Raw genomic sequence first — 15,799 nt, 5'->3', positions numbered from 1 at the left:
AATTTCCCCAACAGACTCTAGACTACTTTTACTGGATCCCTAGGACAGTTAGCAAAGCCATGTCTTCAGGACTTTCCAGAAGCCCAACCAGGTCAGGGCCAGTTTGACTTCAGGCAACATGATCTCCCAAAGAGTGAGTGCTGTACAGTGTAAGAAAAAGATCTCTCATGGATCCCATCAAATGGCATTCATTTGTGAATGGGACTTATAACATGTGGTTTCTGCCAGACTGGGATGGAAAGATGTGATTGAGGAGAGGCAGTCTCTCAAATAACCCATCTCCATGCCATTCAGGACTTTATACATATCAGCACCTTGAATTGAAGTCCCAAACAAACTGGTCATCAGTGTACTTGCTGAACAGAGGTGTAATGTCTGCTGATCTATGGTACTGTCAGTGATGGGATTCAATTTTTTTTACTACTGGTTCTGTGGGCGTGGCTTGGTGGGCATGGTGTGGTGTGGCTTGGTGGGCATGGCAGGGGAAGGATACTGTAAAATCTCCATTTCCACCCCACTCCTGGGGGAAGGTTACTGCAAAATCCCATTCCCTCCCTACTCCACTAACCTGCTTTCCAGCTCTATTCTCCTGTGCAGGGCAACAAAAGAAGACCTAGCTGGGACTCAGGAGGCAGAGAAAAGATGGGGGCAGGACCAGTCAGAGGTGGTATTTGCCGGTTCTCCAAAACTACTCAAAATTTCTGCTACTGGTTCTCCAGAACTGATCAGAACCTGCTGATACCACCTCTGGGTACAATAATCTTTTTCAGTGATTGTCTTGTATGGCATAACCTTTGCAGTCCTGTGAAGCAAATAAAAGTTGAAGTAAGATTGTAAGCATAGTTGAACTTTCACTTAGTGAACTTCAGTCACTTAGACTTAGTGAACTTAAGTCACTTAGACTTAATAACCATATTCCTGGTTCCAAATGTATTCCCCAAACCCTAAGCCACTCAGTCTTGCCAGCATTGAACAAAAGCCTGTTGTTCCCCATCCAAACTCCTACAACCTCCAAGGACCAAGATAGGACATCAGTATTATTGCTTACTTCACCAGGGGCAGAAATATACAGCTGACTTCATCAGCATACTGATGATATTTTACCCCATGGCTACAGATGACCTCCTCCAATGGCTTCACGTAGATGTTAAACATTTAATAAAATGTCTTAACATGATATTTTTGCTGTTCTTTTTCCCTTTGTCTTTTCATCCCCTTGGAGCCTCTCTTTATCTTTGGCAATAGGTTCCATCTGGTTTTGGGGTTACATTTGGAAGGTGGTGGCATCAGGAAGCTTTATGCTCTTCCCTACTCTTGTGGCATAACCTCATGATACAGTATTGTTCCCAGGTGGCTCCAAAGAAAAATAAGAGTGACAGCCTTGTACATCCCTTTGTCAGATGTGTAGTGACACAATAGACATCATGCCAAGAGCACTCTCGGGGGCCTAAAAGCAGCACACGAAAGAACTGTATTGCTGTAGCTGATGTAGTTACAGCTGTACCAGGCCCAGTTAAATAATGGGCAATGTCTCTTTCCAGCAACAGCCACATTTTTATCAGCTGCCTTTGCCTTCCATTTTCAGGCATAAATTGACAACCACAGAGAAATGGTGGATCTCAGAAATAGTGTATATAAACGTCTGTGTCACTACAGCATTCCAGAAGCATTGTCACTAGATTGAAACTAAAGTGTTCGTGGATGCACACTCACTCTTTCCTCTTTTGGTTTGCATAGGAAGCAATCGGTTTTATGACAACATTGAAGATATGATCGGGTACAGACCGCTGATAATGTTTAAATGGTGTTGGATGTTGCTTACTCCTGGCATTTGTGCAGTAAGTAATAAAATATGTGATTAATACGAGAACACAATTAGTAAGATTCTGGCAAGGTTTTCAAATTATTTTGTAGAAGTAGATAACACAAGGAGAATGCAACAAATCTCAAGTGGTTAAATGAAAAAAAAAATCTTATGAAATATTCTTCCATTTACTTAGCTATTTTTTTAATTGATTGTGTTATATTAGATTTTTTAATTTTTTTTTCCTAATGCACCCCGATTTGGGCAAGTCATTGTTTCTTGCCATATTTAATGTGTGTGTGTACCTTTGAGTAGGTGTTTACTCCTGGCAGCTGCCTGGACAGGCCCCAAAGTTTTTTGGCAAGATTTCAGAAGTAACTTGCCATTGCCTCCTTCCTAGGGCTCAGAGACAGTGACTGGTCCAAGGTCATACACCTGATGCTTTGGTGCCTAAAGACAAGAACACAGAGCCTCCCAATTTCCAAGCTGATGCCCTAACCACACTGTTTCTTTGTATATTAATTCATATTGCAATAATAGACTACATAAGAGATTTAACTTATATCTAAATACATGGCATTTCCTATATGGCATAGGAGTTTACTAATCTGCCTTTAAGGAGCACTTGGACAAGGATGTGGTGGACTGAATCCTAATTGATTCATATAAGACTTGTCTCCAAATCTTGCTGTATCATTCCCTCAATTCCTGATAAAACTAACTTGGTTTGATGGCACTAACCATTTCACAGTGCCACTGATATACCAGAGAAAATTGATGGATTTATATATACATACAAAAAAATGTGTGAATGGGGGTGGATATGCACACAAGCATGCATATAAACACATTCACAGAAGGGTCTATGACAATACACCACAGCCACTCTCCATGGCCAACTTGCCATGGCCAATTCGCCGTGGCCAATTCACTACAAGACAATTCTCCACAGCCAACTCACTGCAGGACAGACATAGTGGAATAGAATCATTAAAGAAAAGATGCAAAAGGAGGGACAGAATGAAATGTAAATGGCAAAATTTTAAAAAATCATTTGTTTTAAATAAATATATTATTAAATTGTTCCGCAGTGAATTGTTCCACAATGAGTTGGCCGGGGCAAGTTGTCCTAAAGCAAGTTGGCCATGTGAGTTGGCCATAGTGAATTGGCCATGACAAGTTGTCCCATTCTGTTCACATACATAAAGAAACATACTCCCTATATATACACATACCGTATATGCCGGCGTATAAGACGACCCGGCGTATAAGACGACCCCCCAACATTTCCACTCAAAATATAGTTTGTTATATACTCGCCCCCTCTTCTGCACGCCTTCCACTTTTGCACTTTTTTTTTTTTGAGGCACTTTTGTGCACCGTGGAAACGAATCCCGTGAAGCCGAAAGGAGCAGCCAGCCTTCTCCCAGCTCCCAAGGAAACGAGGCTCGCACCGCCCGAGCTCCGCTGAGGTATCCGGCTGGGGCTGTCAGGAGTTGTTACCGCTGGCGCGGCTCCGCGCGGCTCCGCGCGGCTCCAGTCCCGCATTGCCTCGGGAAGGGAAAGGCAAAACCTCGTTTCCTTGGGAGCCTCGTTTCCTTGGGAGCTGGGAGAAGGCTGGCTGCTCCTTTCGGCTTCATGGGATTCGTTTCCACGGTGCGCAAAAGTGCCTCAGCCGCGGGCAGCCGCAGTGCTTCCCAATTACTATTTGCCGGCGTATAAGGCGACCCGGCATATAAGACTAACCCCCAATTGGAGGCATGTTTTTCAGGGCAAAAAAGTCGTCTTATACGCCGGCAAATACGGTACATACATACAAATGCAAGATTGCAAATAATATAAATGGATGATTCAGAGGTATTTTTGAAGTGATAAAATAATAATGAAAACCTGATATCAACACAGACAGTGATGTATGACTGTGGTAATTTTCACAACAGTTTAACAATGTTTTAAAGTTCATATGAAATTTATATGCATTTTATATATTCATCCAAATATATGTGTATCTGTATAAACACATTTATGTGTGTTTTCACAAATTATGCAAGTGATTTTTATGTTATAATGCATTTTCTGTATATACCCATGTATAGTTGTGTACATTTTGAATATTGTGTATTAAGTTGTATATATAATATATGCATTATTGTAACAATGTTTTATTGGAGAAATGCACTGCAGCAAAACACGTGCAGAATTCTCAACTCCATACTGTCCTGAACACATCAAACTGCTGTGATTTAGCTATTTCCAGAAGTAAATATTCCAAACTTGAAGTGGTTTTAGGCATATTGAACGTTCTTGTTAGGGTTTTGGAAATTAACCCCTAGAAGAGTATTGCAGCAGTAGTCAAGCCAGGCAACCAAAGGAGAGCGGAAGGGCCCCAGAGTATACACACACTGAACACAAACACTGTTTGTAGTTTAAATAGTTTTTAATCCAGTTAGAGTTTAAGCATTGTCATTCAGTCCATTAATTCATTCACAGTATTTCCATCCAGTAAGACTCACTAGTATAGTCCAAGTTAAGAGTCCTTGCAATATCTTTATCAGCCGATAAAGATATCTTCTCCTTCTCCGGTTTCACTCTCCAGAGAAACAAACGCTGGATATTCAGTAGAATTACGCAGTAAATCAGCAAACAATAACAGTTCAGTCACAGGCACTCACAGTCAGTAATCACAGTTAGTCACAGCAAGATACAGTTAGTCGCAGTGACACACAGTAAGTCGCAGCAGCACACAGTTACAGAAGCACACAGTAACAGCCAGTAAGCTTTCCAGCTTCTAATGCTTCCTTATATAGTAACTTCTAACCGCACCCTTAATCGGCTAATTGCCTGCTGCATTGTGCTTAAAGTGATAAGCACTTAAACCATGATATCTAAGTTTTATATATTTATTCACCCAAACCATATTTGGTATCAATGTTATACCTAACATACTCCCCTTTTGGGTGAAATAAATATATAATATCTTTACAATCTAACCCCATATTTTTCACAACTCTCCTGGTGCTTACTGGCACCTTGGGCTTTAGTAAAATTATCAGCTAAATTGTCCTCCGACATACAGTACTCTAGCTGAATCATCTTACTTCTTACAGATTGTCTCACGTTTAGGTATCTTAGATCTGTATGCTTGCTCCTTGTTTTTACTCCAATATTTGTGGCCATTTGAATTGCTGCCTGATTATCTTCATGTATAATTATAGGATAATCTACAGTTATACCTATATCAATTAACATTTTTTTTATACATTATTAATTCTGTACATAACAATGATAAACAGGAGAATTCTGCCTCCATAGTAGACAAACTTATATGCTGTTGTCTTATTGACTTCCAGCCTATTAATGTATTACCCAGCATTATGGCTGTTCCTGAAGTCGACTTTCTAGTGTCTCTTTCTGATGCAAAGCTAGCATCTGCATAAGCACACAGAATTAAATCACCCTTTGGTTCTAAATACAATGAATAATTCATTGTCTTTTTAAGATATCTTAATATCCTCTTAGCTGCATTCCAGTGTCTTTCACATGGTGCAGAATTGAATCTAGCCAACTGATTCACGCAGTACGAAATATCTGGTCTAGACCAATTACTAATATAACTCAAACTACCAATTAAAGATTGATAAATCACCTTATCAAACTCAGGGCTTTGTTCATCAGTGTTGCTAAACTCCTGACTCATTGGAGTCTTAGCCGGCTTACAAAGCTCCATCTTGTAATCTTTTAGTAATTTGCTTATCTTATCTTCCTGAGATATCTTAAAACCTTTCCGTGTTTTCTTTATATTCAAACCGAGATACTTCTTTATCTCCCCTAATTGCTTGATCTTTATTCTCTTTTCTAATGATGCTATTATTTTATTTGCTTCATCATTAGTTTCAGTTATCAATGCAATGTCATCTGTGAATAGTAATAATAATGATACTTTCCCATTTGTCTCCCTCTTAAACAGACATGGATCGGCTAAACCAGCTTTAAATCCTATATTGTCTAGTTCCTTTACAATATACTGGTTCCATTCATAGCCTGATTGTTTAAGACCATAGAGGCTTTTCTTTAACAACCAACAATCATTATTATCCTTATTTTCACTTTTAATACCAACAGGTTTTTTCATATAAATAATATGTTTTAATGGGGCGTGCAAGTAAGCAGTTTCCACATCTAAATGGTTAACTATATAGTTTTTACTAGCTGCCCACACTAAAGCTGCTCTCAAGGTTGCTGCCTTAAGACTAGGTGCAAACACCTCATCGTAGTCATTAGCATTCTGCCTAAAACCTTGAGCTACTAACCTTGCCTTATGGATTAAATTACCATCTTTATCTATTTTTACCTTAAATATCCATTTGCAGCCAATGGATTTCTTTCCTACAGGTAATTTGGCATTTTCATACACCTTCATATCTCTTAATGAATTCAGTTCCTTATTCATTGCTGCATACCATTTTTTCTTTTTCCTTATTAGGATACTTTTTAATTTCTTCAACAGAATTAGGAACTTGATTAATCTGGCACACTGTGTTAGCCTGGTACCTATCAGGCGGTCTAGATATACGTGTAGTTCTTCTGGGAATTACAGGGCTTACAGGAGGACTTTGTTGAACTACTACCTGTTCATCTTCCTCATCCTGTTCAGCTATTGAATCTGTTTCTTCCTTTATGGGCACTATTTCATCCTGTATTTGTCTCTTTACTTTATTTTTAAAGTTACAGGGATAACTAATGGGATTTCTATAGGATTCAATAATTACATCTTTATTGGCATCCTGTTCTAATTTCTCCCATCCTTCATGTTCTAGAAATTGGGCACTAGCACTACATAACACTTTAGATGTGCCTTTCTCCCAAAATCTATATGCCCTATGGTTTGCCTGATAACCAACGAATAAAAATCTTTTAGCTCTATGTTCCCCTTTTTTTCTGAGTTGTGCAGGAATATGCACCCATGCTGGTGCACCAAATGTGTGCAGGTAACTTAGATCAGGTTTCCTGCCATGCCACCTGGTGAATGGAATTTCACCTGTTGTTGTATTAACAACGTTGTTCAATATGTTATTAGCACACATTGTAGCCTCCCCCCACAAAGAATCAGGTAACCCAGAATCATTTAACATTGTTCTAACCATTGCCTGTAGTGTTTGGCCTCTTCTTTCAATAAAAGCATTATGTTCTGGCCTGTATGGAGCAGACTTCTTATGCTCTATTCCAGATATCTTAAGTCTGTTCTGGAATTTGTTATTAATAAATTCCGTACCATTATCTGTCACCAGGGTTATCAGTTGTCGTTTAGACTTTCTTTCAGCAAACCTAAGCCAATTGAAAAAATGTTGATATGTTTCAGTTTTGCTTTTCATTAAATAGCAAAACCCATATCTAGAATAATGGTCCATAATGCTCAGTATATATCTAGCACCCCCATACTGGGTTTCTTTGGACCTATTATGTCTGCAAATACTACTTCTAAAGGTTCTTTTGTTTTGAAACCATTTAGCCTATTTGCAGGCAATACCTTGCTCTTATCTTCACAGCAAACATTACAACGCAAATATTTATCACAAGGTTTTAACCTTATTCCTTCAGATAACTCAACTGTACGTTTTAGCATTTTAAAATTTACATGCCCCAAACGCCTATGCAATAAATGGATACATTCATCATGAGGCTTTATATTATTAAATACAGTTTGAGCCTCCCCTTTCTTACTATTATCTAAGACATATAATGTTCCATTTAAAGCTGCAGTTACCCTTTTGTTATCTTTTTCAATTATGCAATTATTATCTTTAAAAGTAATTACATAACCTAATTTATCTAATACCCTTACTGAAAGCAAATTAAACTTTAGTTGCGGTACATACAGCATTTTTATATCCTGGTTTATGTACGGACAACGTGCAAAACCTTGACCTTTCGCTTTCAGGTTCCAGCCATTGGCAAGAGATATATGTTGAGAACTTGTAGACATTTTTATAAATTTTGTCTTATCTCTTGTGATGCAGTGGGATGCTCCACTGTCAACCACCCATAGATTATTCTTCACATCAGAGTTGCTAAACATGGCTAGTTCAAATGCTTTCTTTGGCTTTTTTACATTCTGGCTTTTTCTCTTTTTGCAAAATCTTGCCAAATGTCCTCTGCCTCCACAATTAAAACACTTTTTAATTGTGTATGCTGTTGAAGATAAATTCTCTTCTTCCAGGTGCTGTACTTTGCTTTGCTGGTTTCTTTCAAACTTTGAAGATAATTTCTCTTCTTTCTTATCTTCTCTCAGCTCGTCACGCTCACGCCTTCTTCTGGCTTCTTCTAGTAGCCTGCCTGTAATCTCGGTTAATGAGAGGCTTTCTTTTGGCAATACTTCTAACGAAGTCACATAGTCATCATAGCTTTGATCTAATGAAGATAATATTATGTAGACTTGTTGCAGTTCATTAAATATAAGCTCTTTTTCTTGCAAATCTTGAAAAATGCTCTTCATACAGTTTAAATGAACTAACATATCTCCATTCCTCTGAAGATGCGTTCGAAAAAGCTTCCGTGTAAGATTTATATGTGCTCCTACACTGTCCCGAACATAAATCTTCCTGAGGTTCTCCCAGCAGTTTGCAGCATTTTCTTCTCCACGAATATGGACAAGCTGCTGATCACAGAGAGTCAGTCCTATGATGCATAAAGCCTGCTCATTCTTCAGTTTAAATTCTTGTAACTTTTCTTTATCATCATCATTAGCAGGATCCCAGCTACTCACATCTGGTGGGTTTGCTATAATGTCCCACAAACCTTCTCTGCGTAGAAGTAAACTACATTTCATTGACCATGAAACATAGTTTGTTCCATCCAGCCTGGATATCATGGACAGTTGTGACAAATTTACTTGTGCCATTACTCTTCAGATATTTTGACTATTTTAAACTAATTAAAACAGTTTGTTTTTACAGTAATGTGCAACTCACACCAACTCTCTCTGTTATATCCTGGTTAATTAGACTATGCTGCTGGGCCCATAACCAATGTTAGGGTTTTGGAAATTAACCCCTAGAAGAGTATTGCAGCAGTAGTCAAGCCAGGCAACCAAAGGAGAGCGGAAGGGCCCCAGAGTATACACACACTGAACACAAACACTGTTTGTAGTTTAAATAGTTTTTAATCCAGTTAGAGTTTAAGCATTGTCATTCAGTCCATTAATTCATTCACAGTATTTCCATCCAGTAAGACTCACTAGTATAGTCCAAGTTAAGAGTCCTTGCAATATCTTTATCAGCCGATAAAGATATCTTCTCCTTCTCCGGTTTCACTCTCCAGAGAAACAAACGCTGGATATTCAGTAGAATTACTGCAGTAAATCAGCAAACAATAACAGTTCAGTCACAGGCACTCACAGTCAGTAATCACAGTTAGTCACAGCAAGATACAGTTAGTCGCAGTGACACACAGTAAGTCGCAGCAGCACACAGTTACAGAAGCACACAGTAACAGCCAGTAAGCTTTCCAGCTTCTAATGCTTCCTTATATAGTAACTTCTAACCGCACCCTTAATCGGCTAATTGCCTGCTGCATTGTGCTTAAAGTGATAAGCACTTAAACCATGATATCTAAGTTTTATATATTTATTCACCCAAACCATATTTGGTATCAATGTTATACCTAACAGTTCTGATATTTTTCTCCAAGTTGAGGCCACCTGAAATTGCATATATTGACATGTCGTGAGAGGTTTGTGAGACATAGGAAAAATCATCTCGGTAGTATGCAAATGGAAACATATTCTACTCACAAGCCCTAAGTCAATCTGCACAAATGCAACTTGTGACCAAATTGAAAAGAAGTCTTTATGTCTTTGTTATTTAAATTAAAGCTCATTTGGATTTCAAAGTGAAATCTGGTTCCTTTGGGTAAAAAAAGAAACAGATTCAAATTATGTAAGTGTTGAAATTGAAAAAAACAGCAGTGATAGTTTGCTGTCTGTCTGTCTTCCAAAATATGACCTGCTATATTAATTTACTAGGATGAAGGAGTTTCCTAAGCAAGATTTCTCTATCTTTTTTTCTCAAGGATATGTAACACATTCCTCCTTATTTCAGGGCATCTTCATATTTTTCCTGGTGAAATATAAACCTTTGAAGTACAACAACGTATATATATACCCGGACTGGGGTTATGGTATTGGATGGATGATGGCTCTCTCCTCCATGGTCTGCATTCCTTTGTGGATCTGTGTAAAACTGTGGAAATCAGAAGGAACCATCTTGGAGGTGATGCTTCTTTTTATTACAAAACAGTTTGATATAGTAGATGAGCAGTTCCAGGTAGAAGCCCAGGAAGAAAAATTAGAATATACATCTTTCAGTGAATCCTGAATGAACCTACTGTTGGCAGTACTTCAGAACTTATGGACTTCTGACTACCTGAATTTGTGCCCTATTATTGTGATACAACAGGTGCAGGTGTCAAATGTTAGCAATCAGTTTATTAATTTACCCTAGATTTGAGAATGGGTTACGGAGATATCTGAGGAACAACCAAGAGGCAACTTGGGAGGATGAAAAAGTGGACATTTTTGTTGCCTAAACAACATGTTTACATTTTAGGAGGATTACTTTTTAAATAATCACAAGCCTATTTAAGGACTTATTCCATGGTGTTCAACTGAGGGCAACAAATGAATAATCTCTATTATGTTGTTACAAGTGTTAGGGATAGTTTATATGATGTTTATATGTTGACACAAGCATAAGAAAAATATTTCATGAAATAATTTAAAACCAAAATGTGAAGGAAGGAGGGAAGAAAATTGAGGTAACAGTAGAGTAAGCTTCTAGTAAGAAGTGAGAACTGTTAGGTGGGGAGTATTCAGAACTGAAGAAGACATTCTTTTATGCACATCATAGCAACATTATTTTTATCTTAAGCAATCTATTATGGAATGAATGGAGAATACATTTCTAGGGCTGTGTATGGCTCAGATTCACTTCCAAAGAGGTGCTTTTGAATATGCTGTTCTTTGACTGTGCCTGTCACTACAGCTGTCTAATCCTGGAAGGAGATGTGACTGCTTTAATGAGGTATAGACTGGTGCTGCATTCATCCTCCCATGCTTTCTGTCACATATCTTCCAAATCAATCCAAAGCCCTCATAGCCATATTACTTGCTTGCTTGCTTGCTTGCTTGCTTACACACACACACAGAGAGAGAGAGAGAGAGAGAGAGTTTTAAATTTGCACCATGCAACACCAAAATATATTATGAAGTTAAAACCCTGATATATTCAAGATCCAGTGCTTCAAAAGGGCAATATATGTGAACTAGGTTTTATTGAGTTGGCATGATTATAAGAACGACCGAAATATCTAATGGCTTTTTTTATTTGCTTCCTATTTTCCAGAGATTCAGAAAACTAATTGTAGCTAGCCCAGATCTGAAAATGAGAGGAAAGATCAGAGCTGGTTCATATGTTGCTACAGCAAATGACTACGATGCCAAACTGAAAGGTGATGGCAACATTTCAGCCATTACAGAAAAAGAGACACATTTCTAAATGAACTTTCTATTATTATTTTTTTTGTAAAAATGAAGACATAAATAAATGAATGAATACTTCACTTAATTATAGAAAGCAGCTTGTTTTGCACAACTTTATTAACAAGTTAATTTTAAAGTGAACTTGTATAATTGTTTAAAAGTGATTTTTAATTATTATATAAGTAACAATTATAAATATAAATATATATAAAATGAAATAGAATTCTTTGTTAGTGATGACTTGTAATATTGTGATTCCAGTGTTTTTATAGCTCTTAGAAGGATCTGTGTAATTTGTTGTAAAACGTTTACACTTTTTAAAGGCATGTGTTGTATAGTTACTACACCCTCTAATTTGTAAGCATGTCCAACCGTTTCAGCTTCTACTGTATGTATATAAAGGGAATCACAATGTCATTATGTTAGTATCTATAAGGGTACTTTCTTCAGATATGTAGCTTTGTTTAACACTAACTTCCTGAACTGGGGCCTGATCCAATATTATGGATGTTGATCTAAATCTTTCTGTGGATCACCAGAGTCATTTACGAGAGCACTGATCACTTTCAGTCATGCTTGTGTATTGTTAAGTAAAGAAATGATACAAGCCTACCTTGGCCAGGCCAAACATTGACAATTGGCAAGCCTGTTTTCACAGGTTTTGAGGCAATGCTTTTCTGCTCAGCCTTTTGAATCCAATTTCTGCTTTGGACTTGTGTTGTCTTGAATAACACGCTCCACATCTCATGGAGTCATCTTGGAAGCTTTTGGGAATTTCATCGGCAGCCTCTTCAATGTATGTATTCAAATACAAGTGATCTAGCTTTGAGTCAGTGTGATGGATATACATGTTAAGGTTTCCCTTAGGATTACAGAATATATATTTTATTTATAAAAAGTAAATGAGGAAATGCCTTCTCTAAACTTGTTTGCCTGACCTACTTAACATACTTACAGAAATGAGGTGGAAACTCATTTGAATTATATTTTTCCTGAATTCTCATAGAAATTATTTTTATACATAAAAAGCTATTAAGATGCTATGATATTAATAGAGTTGGTGTATGAATGTTATTCCTCTTTGTTTGATCCTAATGATTACATAAACTATCTCAAGTGTTTTGCATTTGACTTTTGATTTCTTTTTAACAGAGAGACATGCATAGTTTATGTATGTGACATTAAAAAAAAGTCATAGTACAATGGTAGGAAATAATGTTTTCAGTTTTCTCCAAATTGGTAATCTCTTGAGTCTGCCATTCCTACAATGCCAATTAGCATGCTTATCTGCTGGCCAGAGATTTGGGGAATTCTACTTCTGGCTTATTTGGAGGAAACTGTTTAAAGATTGGTTATTTCATAAGTAGCTAGCAAAAATTACTGTACTTGAAAAACTGATATATGCAAGTATATATAAGGCATTTAATAAATGCTTTAATTTTAATAAATCCCTATATTGTTTCTTGTGCTGTAACACTAGGGAAAAATCCACCAGTTCTAACATAGTAGATAAAATTACTTTAAAGGTTAATCTAAAAAGATAATTTTAAAAATAACTAAACCATATTAAGACACTTTGAACTCTAGGGTCTAATATCATTTATTACAGAAGAACTACTACAGAAAGAATGGATTTCATTTAAATATTGTTGAATTTGATCAGCTTTTTTTTTTTTTTTTTTGCTGATTTAAAAAAAACAAAACCAAAGCAGGAAACATTGAGACAGTTTCAGTTAAGAATCTTTAAGTAGAATGTCACTAAAGAAAAACCCACAATGAATTATATGCTTCAAGTTTTTTATTAGAAGAAACTTCTGAAGAAGTGGGTGGTGATACAAAGTGGGAAGGTTCGTACATACCAAAAACTATATACTTTTAGTAAGGTAAAAGCACATTCAAATATGTTCTATATTACTTTCATCTCTCCTGTCAAATCTATTGAACTAATTACATCTCATTATTCAAGGAAGAGGAAAGGCGCAATGTAACGAACCCTTGCAGTGTAATCCCTAACCACCTAGATTCTATAGATTTCAAAAAGAACTGAAAAAGCCAGTCTTTATATCATACGCATGATTTGATTTTTTTAAAATTATCTTGACAGCAATATGTGATAAATCTGTATTATTGACTTTTTCTTTATTTATATTTTCTTCATAGACAATTACCTATTGCTAGAATCTATGCGTTGCCTGTTTCAAGTTATAGATGTGGTAAGTATCAGGCTTTTTTAAAATAAAAATAAAAACAAAACAAGTTGTTAATTTAGAAGGTAGTCTGTATTCTATGTTCCTGAATCTCCTTATGAGTTCCTATTATTACATGTGAATTACTATAAGATACAAATTTAAAATAATGTAATTTAAAATTCTTCAGTATCAACGGAAAGTTCTCTTAAATAATTTAACATATCAAAACTATTCATGTATAGGTATTTTTAAAAATGTGAAGTAATTGTCTCAGAAATTATTGCTGCCACATCTACTAATCATAATATAGTTTTTTTTCCAGGTAATGTAACCTGTCTTAAAATTAAAGAAACCTTTAGCCAATCCTATGCAGACATAAATTCCATTGCATTCAAAAGGCCTTCCTATCTGGTAAACATGAAGAGGAGGACCTGTTTTTCATTGTCTTGAGATGATTTGCTGATATGGATTGTCACATGTAGAATGTTGCTTTCGTCCAGATGCCCCAACTCAAGAACTATTCTGTGAATATGATTCCTATTTGCTGCTATTCACCAATAGCTTTACACACATTCATGTGGTTTGATATGGTCTAAAGCAATGTTTCTTATTTGATGTCCTTGTTAATTTCCACATTTACTACTTGATCCATTTAATTCTTAGACTTCTTTTTTAATGTATTGTTGGGAGAATTTGGTTCAATTTTCTGATTATGGAGTTTTTTTTTCTGGGACAAAATGTGAAGATGATAATCAGCAATGGCATTGTGATAACTTCTTTTGATGTGCAGTAGGAAACAGTAATGCTCATTTTTGAAGTATATGCAGTATTATTCAAAAGTAAAGAAGAGCTGAGATTTATGTACACTTTTACACAAAATTTTTATTTGGTATTCAAGGAAGCACAACGTTTTGTTTGCTTACTTTTTAAAAAAATTAAAGAAAATGGGTAAACGTGCGGTTCTTGCTTTACTTAATCCACTGCGTACTTGGCGTACCTGTATTTATCATGGCAACAATGCAAAAGTGGTTTGCTATTCAGTATACCTGTGGAACTGCAGCATTCTCTGAATGTCAGTCTGTTCTATTTGGCAGAAAAATAAACAGTATTCATCACAACAAAATAAAAAAATGCCACTTTAGAATTTGATTCTTGAATAGAATCAGTTTATTCCATTTCAGCCAGCACTGATTGAACTCTTAGTATTAATCAATGTGTCACTTGAATGGTTCATAAGTTCATATCTTTTGGTCAATTTGGCAACATACAAGTCATTCTGATAAGGAGATGAACATACACTTCTTAATGTATTAACATAATATATCAAAAGAAGAGCAAGGCCTTTTTAAGTCTATCTCCATATATCACCCCTTTGATATTCAATATTCACATAATGTACAAAGTTATTAATGAAGGAATACTATCTCAAGTAGCTTTAAGTGCAAAAAGTAACCATGGATTCTTTGCAAACGAATGCCTGCAGTAAATGTATGAATGTGAGACATCAAAAAGGCATTGGATGAAGGCAATTCAGCAAAAATGTGGCCCTTACACATGTTAACTTACAAATTATTACATGATTATTGTCCTTAGGAACATTTAACAGCATGGTGGTCTAGAGGTGAAGATGCTTGCCTCCCACTCAGAAGGTTGGGAGTTCAATCCTAGGCAGTAACAGATGTTTCTCTATCAGGATGCAAAGAAAAAATATCTGCTGCAAATTCCATGTAGGCATCAGGAATGGCATCTGGCCAGTAAATGATCAGCTCCATTCAGTCTCCCTGAGTGCCCCCTCCCGAAGCAAAGAATTACAGGGTCATAGAAAGATTTAAAAAAAGTTGTCATGGATGAAAGTTGTTTTTGAAGATAAATGATTATACTTTTTTTTTCTCTTTCTTACACCACTTAAATTTTTAAAAATAAATTTTAGGAACTGTATGATCATTAACTAACTAATTGGCTGAAAAAGAGTATGGGTAAATTATTTAGACAGTTGAATTGCCAAAAATAAGTCTTGTATTATTACTGGTCACCTGACAGTAAAATGATATTTTTAATGCTCTAGAAAACTGTTAATTATTATTTGCAAATTATTTTTCCCTATATATGCAGTTAATGCAAATGGTTTTCTAAGCTTCAAAGTGTTAATAATAAATGCCAGTTCTGTCTTCAATAAGATCACATTCATTCACAAACTGCTGTGACTTTCAGATTTGCAAATTTGATGTTAGCCTTACCAAGTAGACTGAGTAGGAAACACAACCAGATAAG

At 36.3% G+C, this 15,799-nt stretch overlaps 1 protein-coding gene across 4 annotated transcripts in view; it reads left to right on the top strand.

Moving 5' to 3' along the window:
- Positions 1-15,355, top strand: part of SLC6A11 (solute carrier family 6 member 11) — a 121,986-nt gene extending 106,631 nt beyond the window's left edge. For 2 of the 4 annotated variants that reach the window (XM_026680558.2, XM_087954866.1), the window contains exons 13-17: positions 1,738-1,838; positions 9,901-10,071; positions 11,203-11,308; positions 13,500-13,552; positions 13,839-15,355. In XM_026680558.2, the coding sequence (XP_026536343.2) occupies positions 1,738-1,838; positions 9,901-10,071; positions 11,203-11,308; positions 13,500-13,552; positions 13,839-13,859 (452 nt within the window). In that variant the 3' untranslated portion in view covers positions 13,860-15,355. Of the gene's footprint in view, positions 1-1,737; positions 1,839-9,900; positions 10,072-11,202; positions 12,136-13,499; positions 13,553-13,838 lie in introns of all 4 variants that reach the window. The other 2 variants (XM_087954867.1, XM_087954868.1) reach the window with 2 other exon arrangements.
- Positions 15,356-15,799: the final 444 nt, after the last annotated feature.

This window comes from Notechis scutatus, chromosome 2, assembly GCF_049901735.1.
Source record: "Notechis scutatus isolate UNSWTSFEM ecotype Mainland chromosome 2, rNotScu1.2, whole genome shotgun sequence".
Lineage (NCBI taxonomy): Eukaryota > Metazoa > Chordata > Lepidosauria > Squamata > Elapidae > Notechis > Notechis scutatus.
This window is presented reverse-complemented; position numbering and strand designations above follow the sequence as displayed.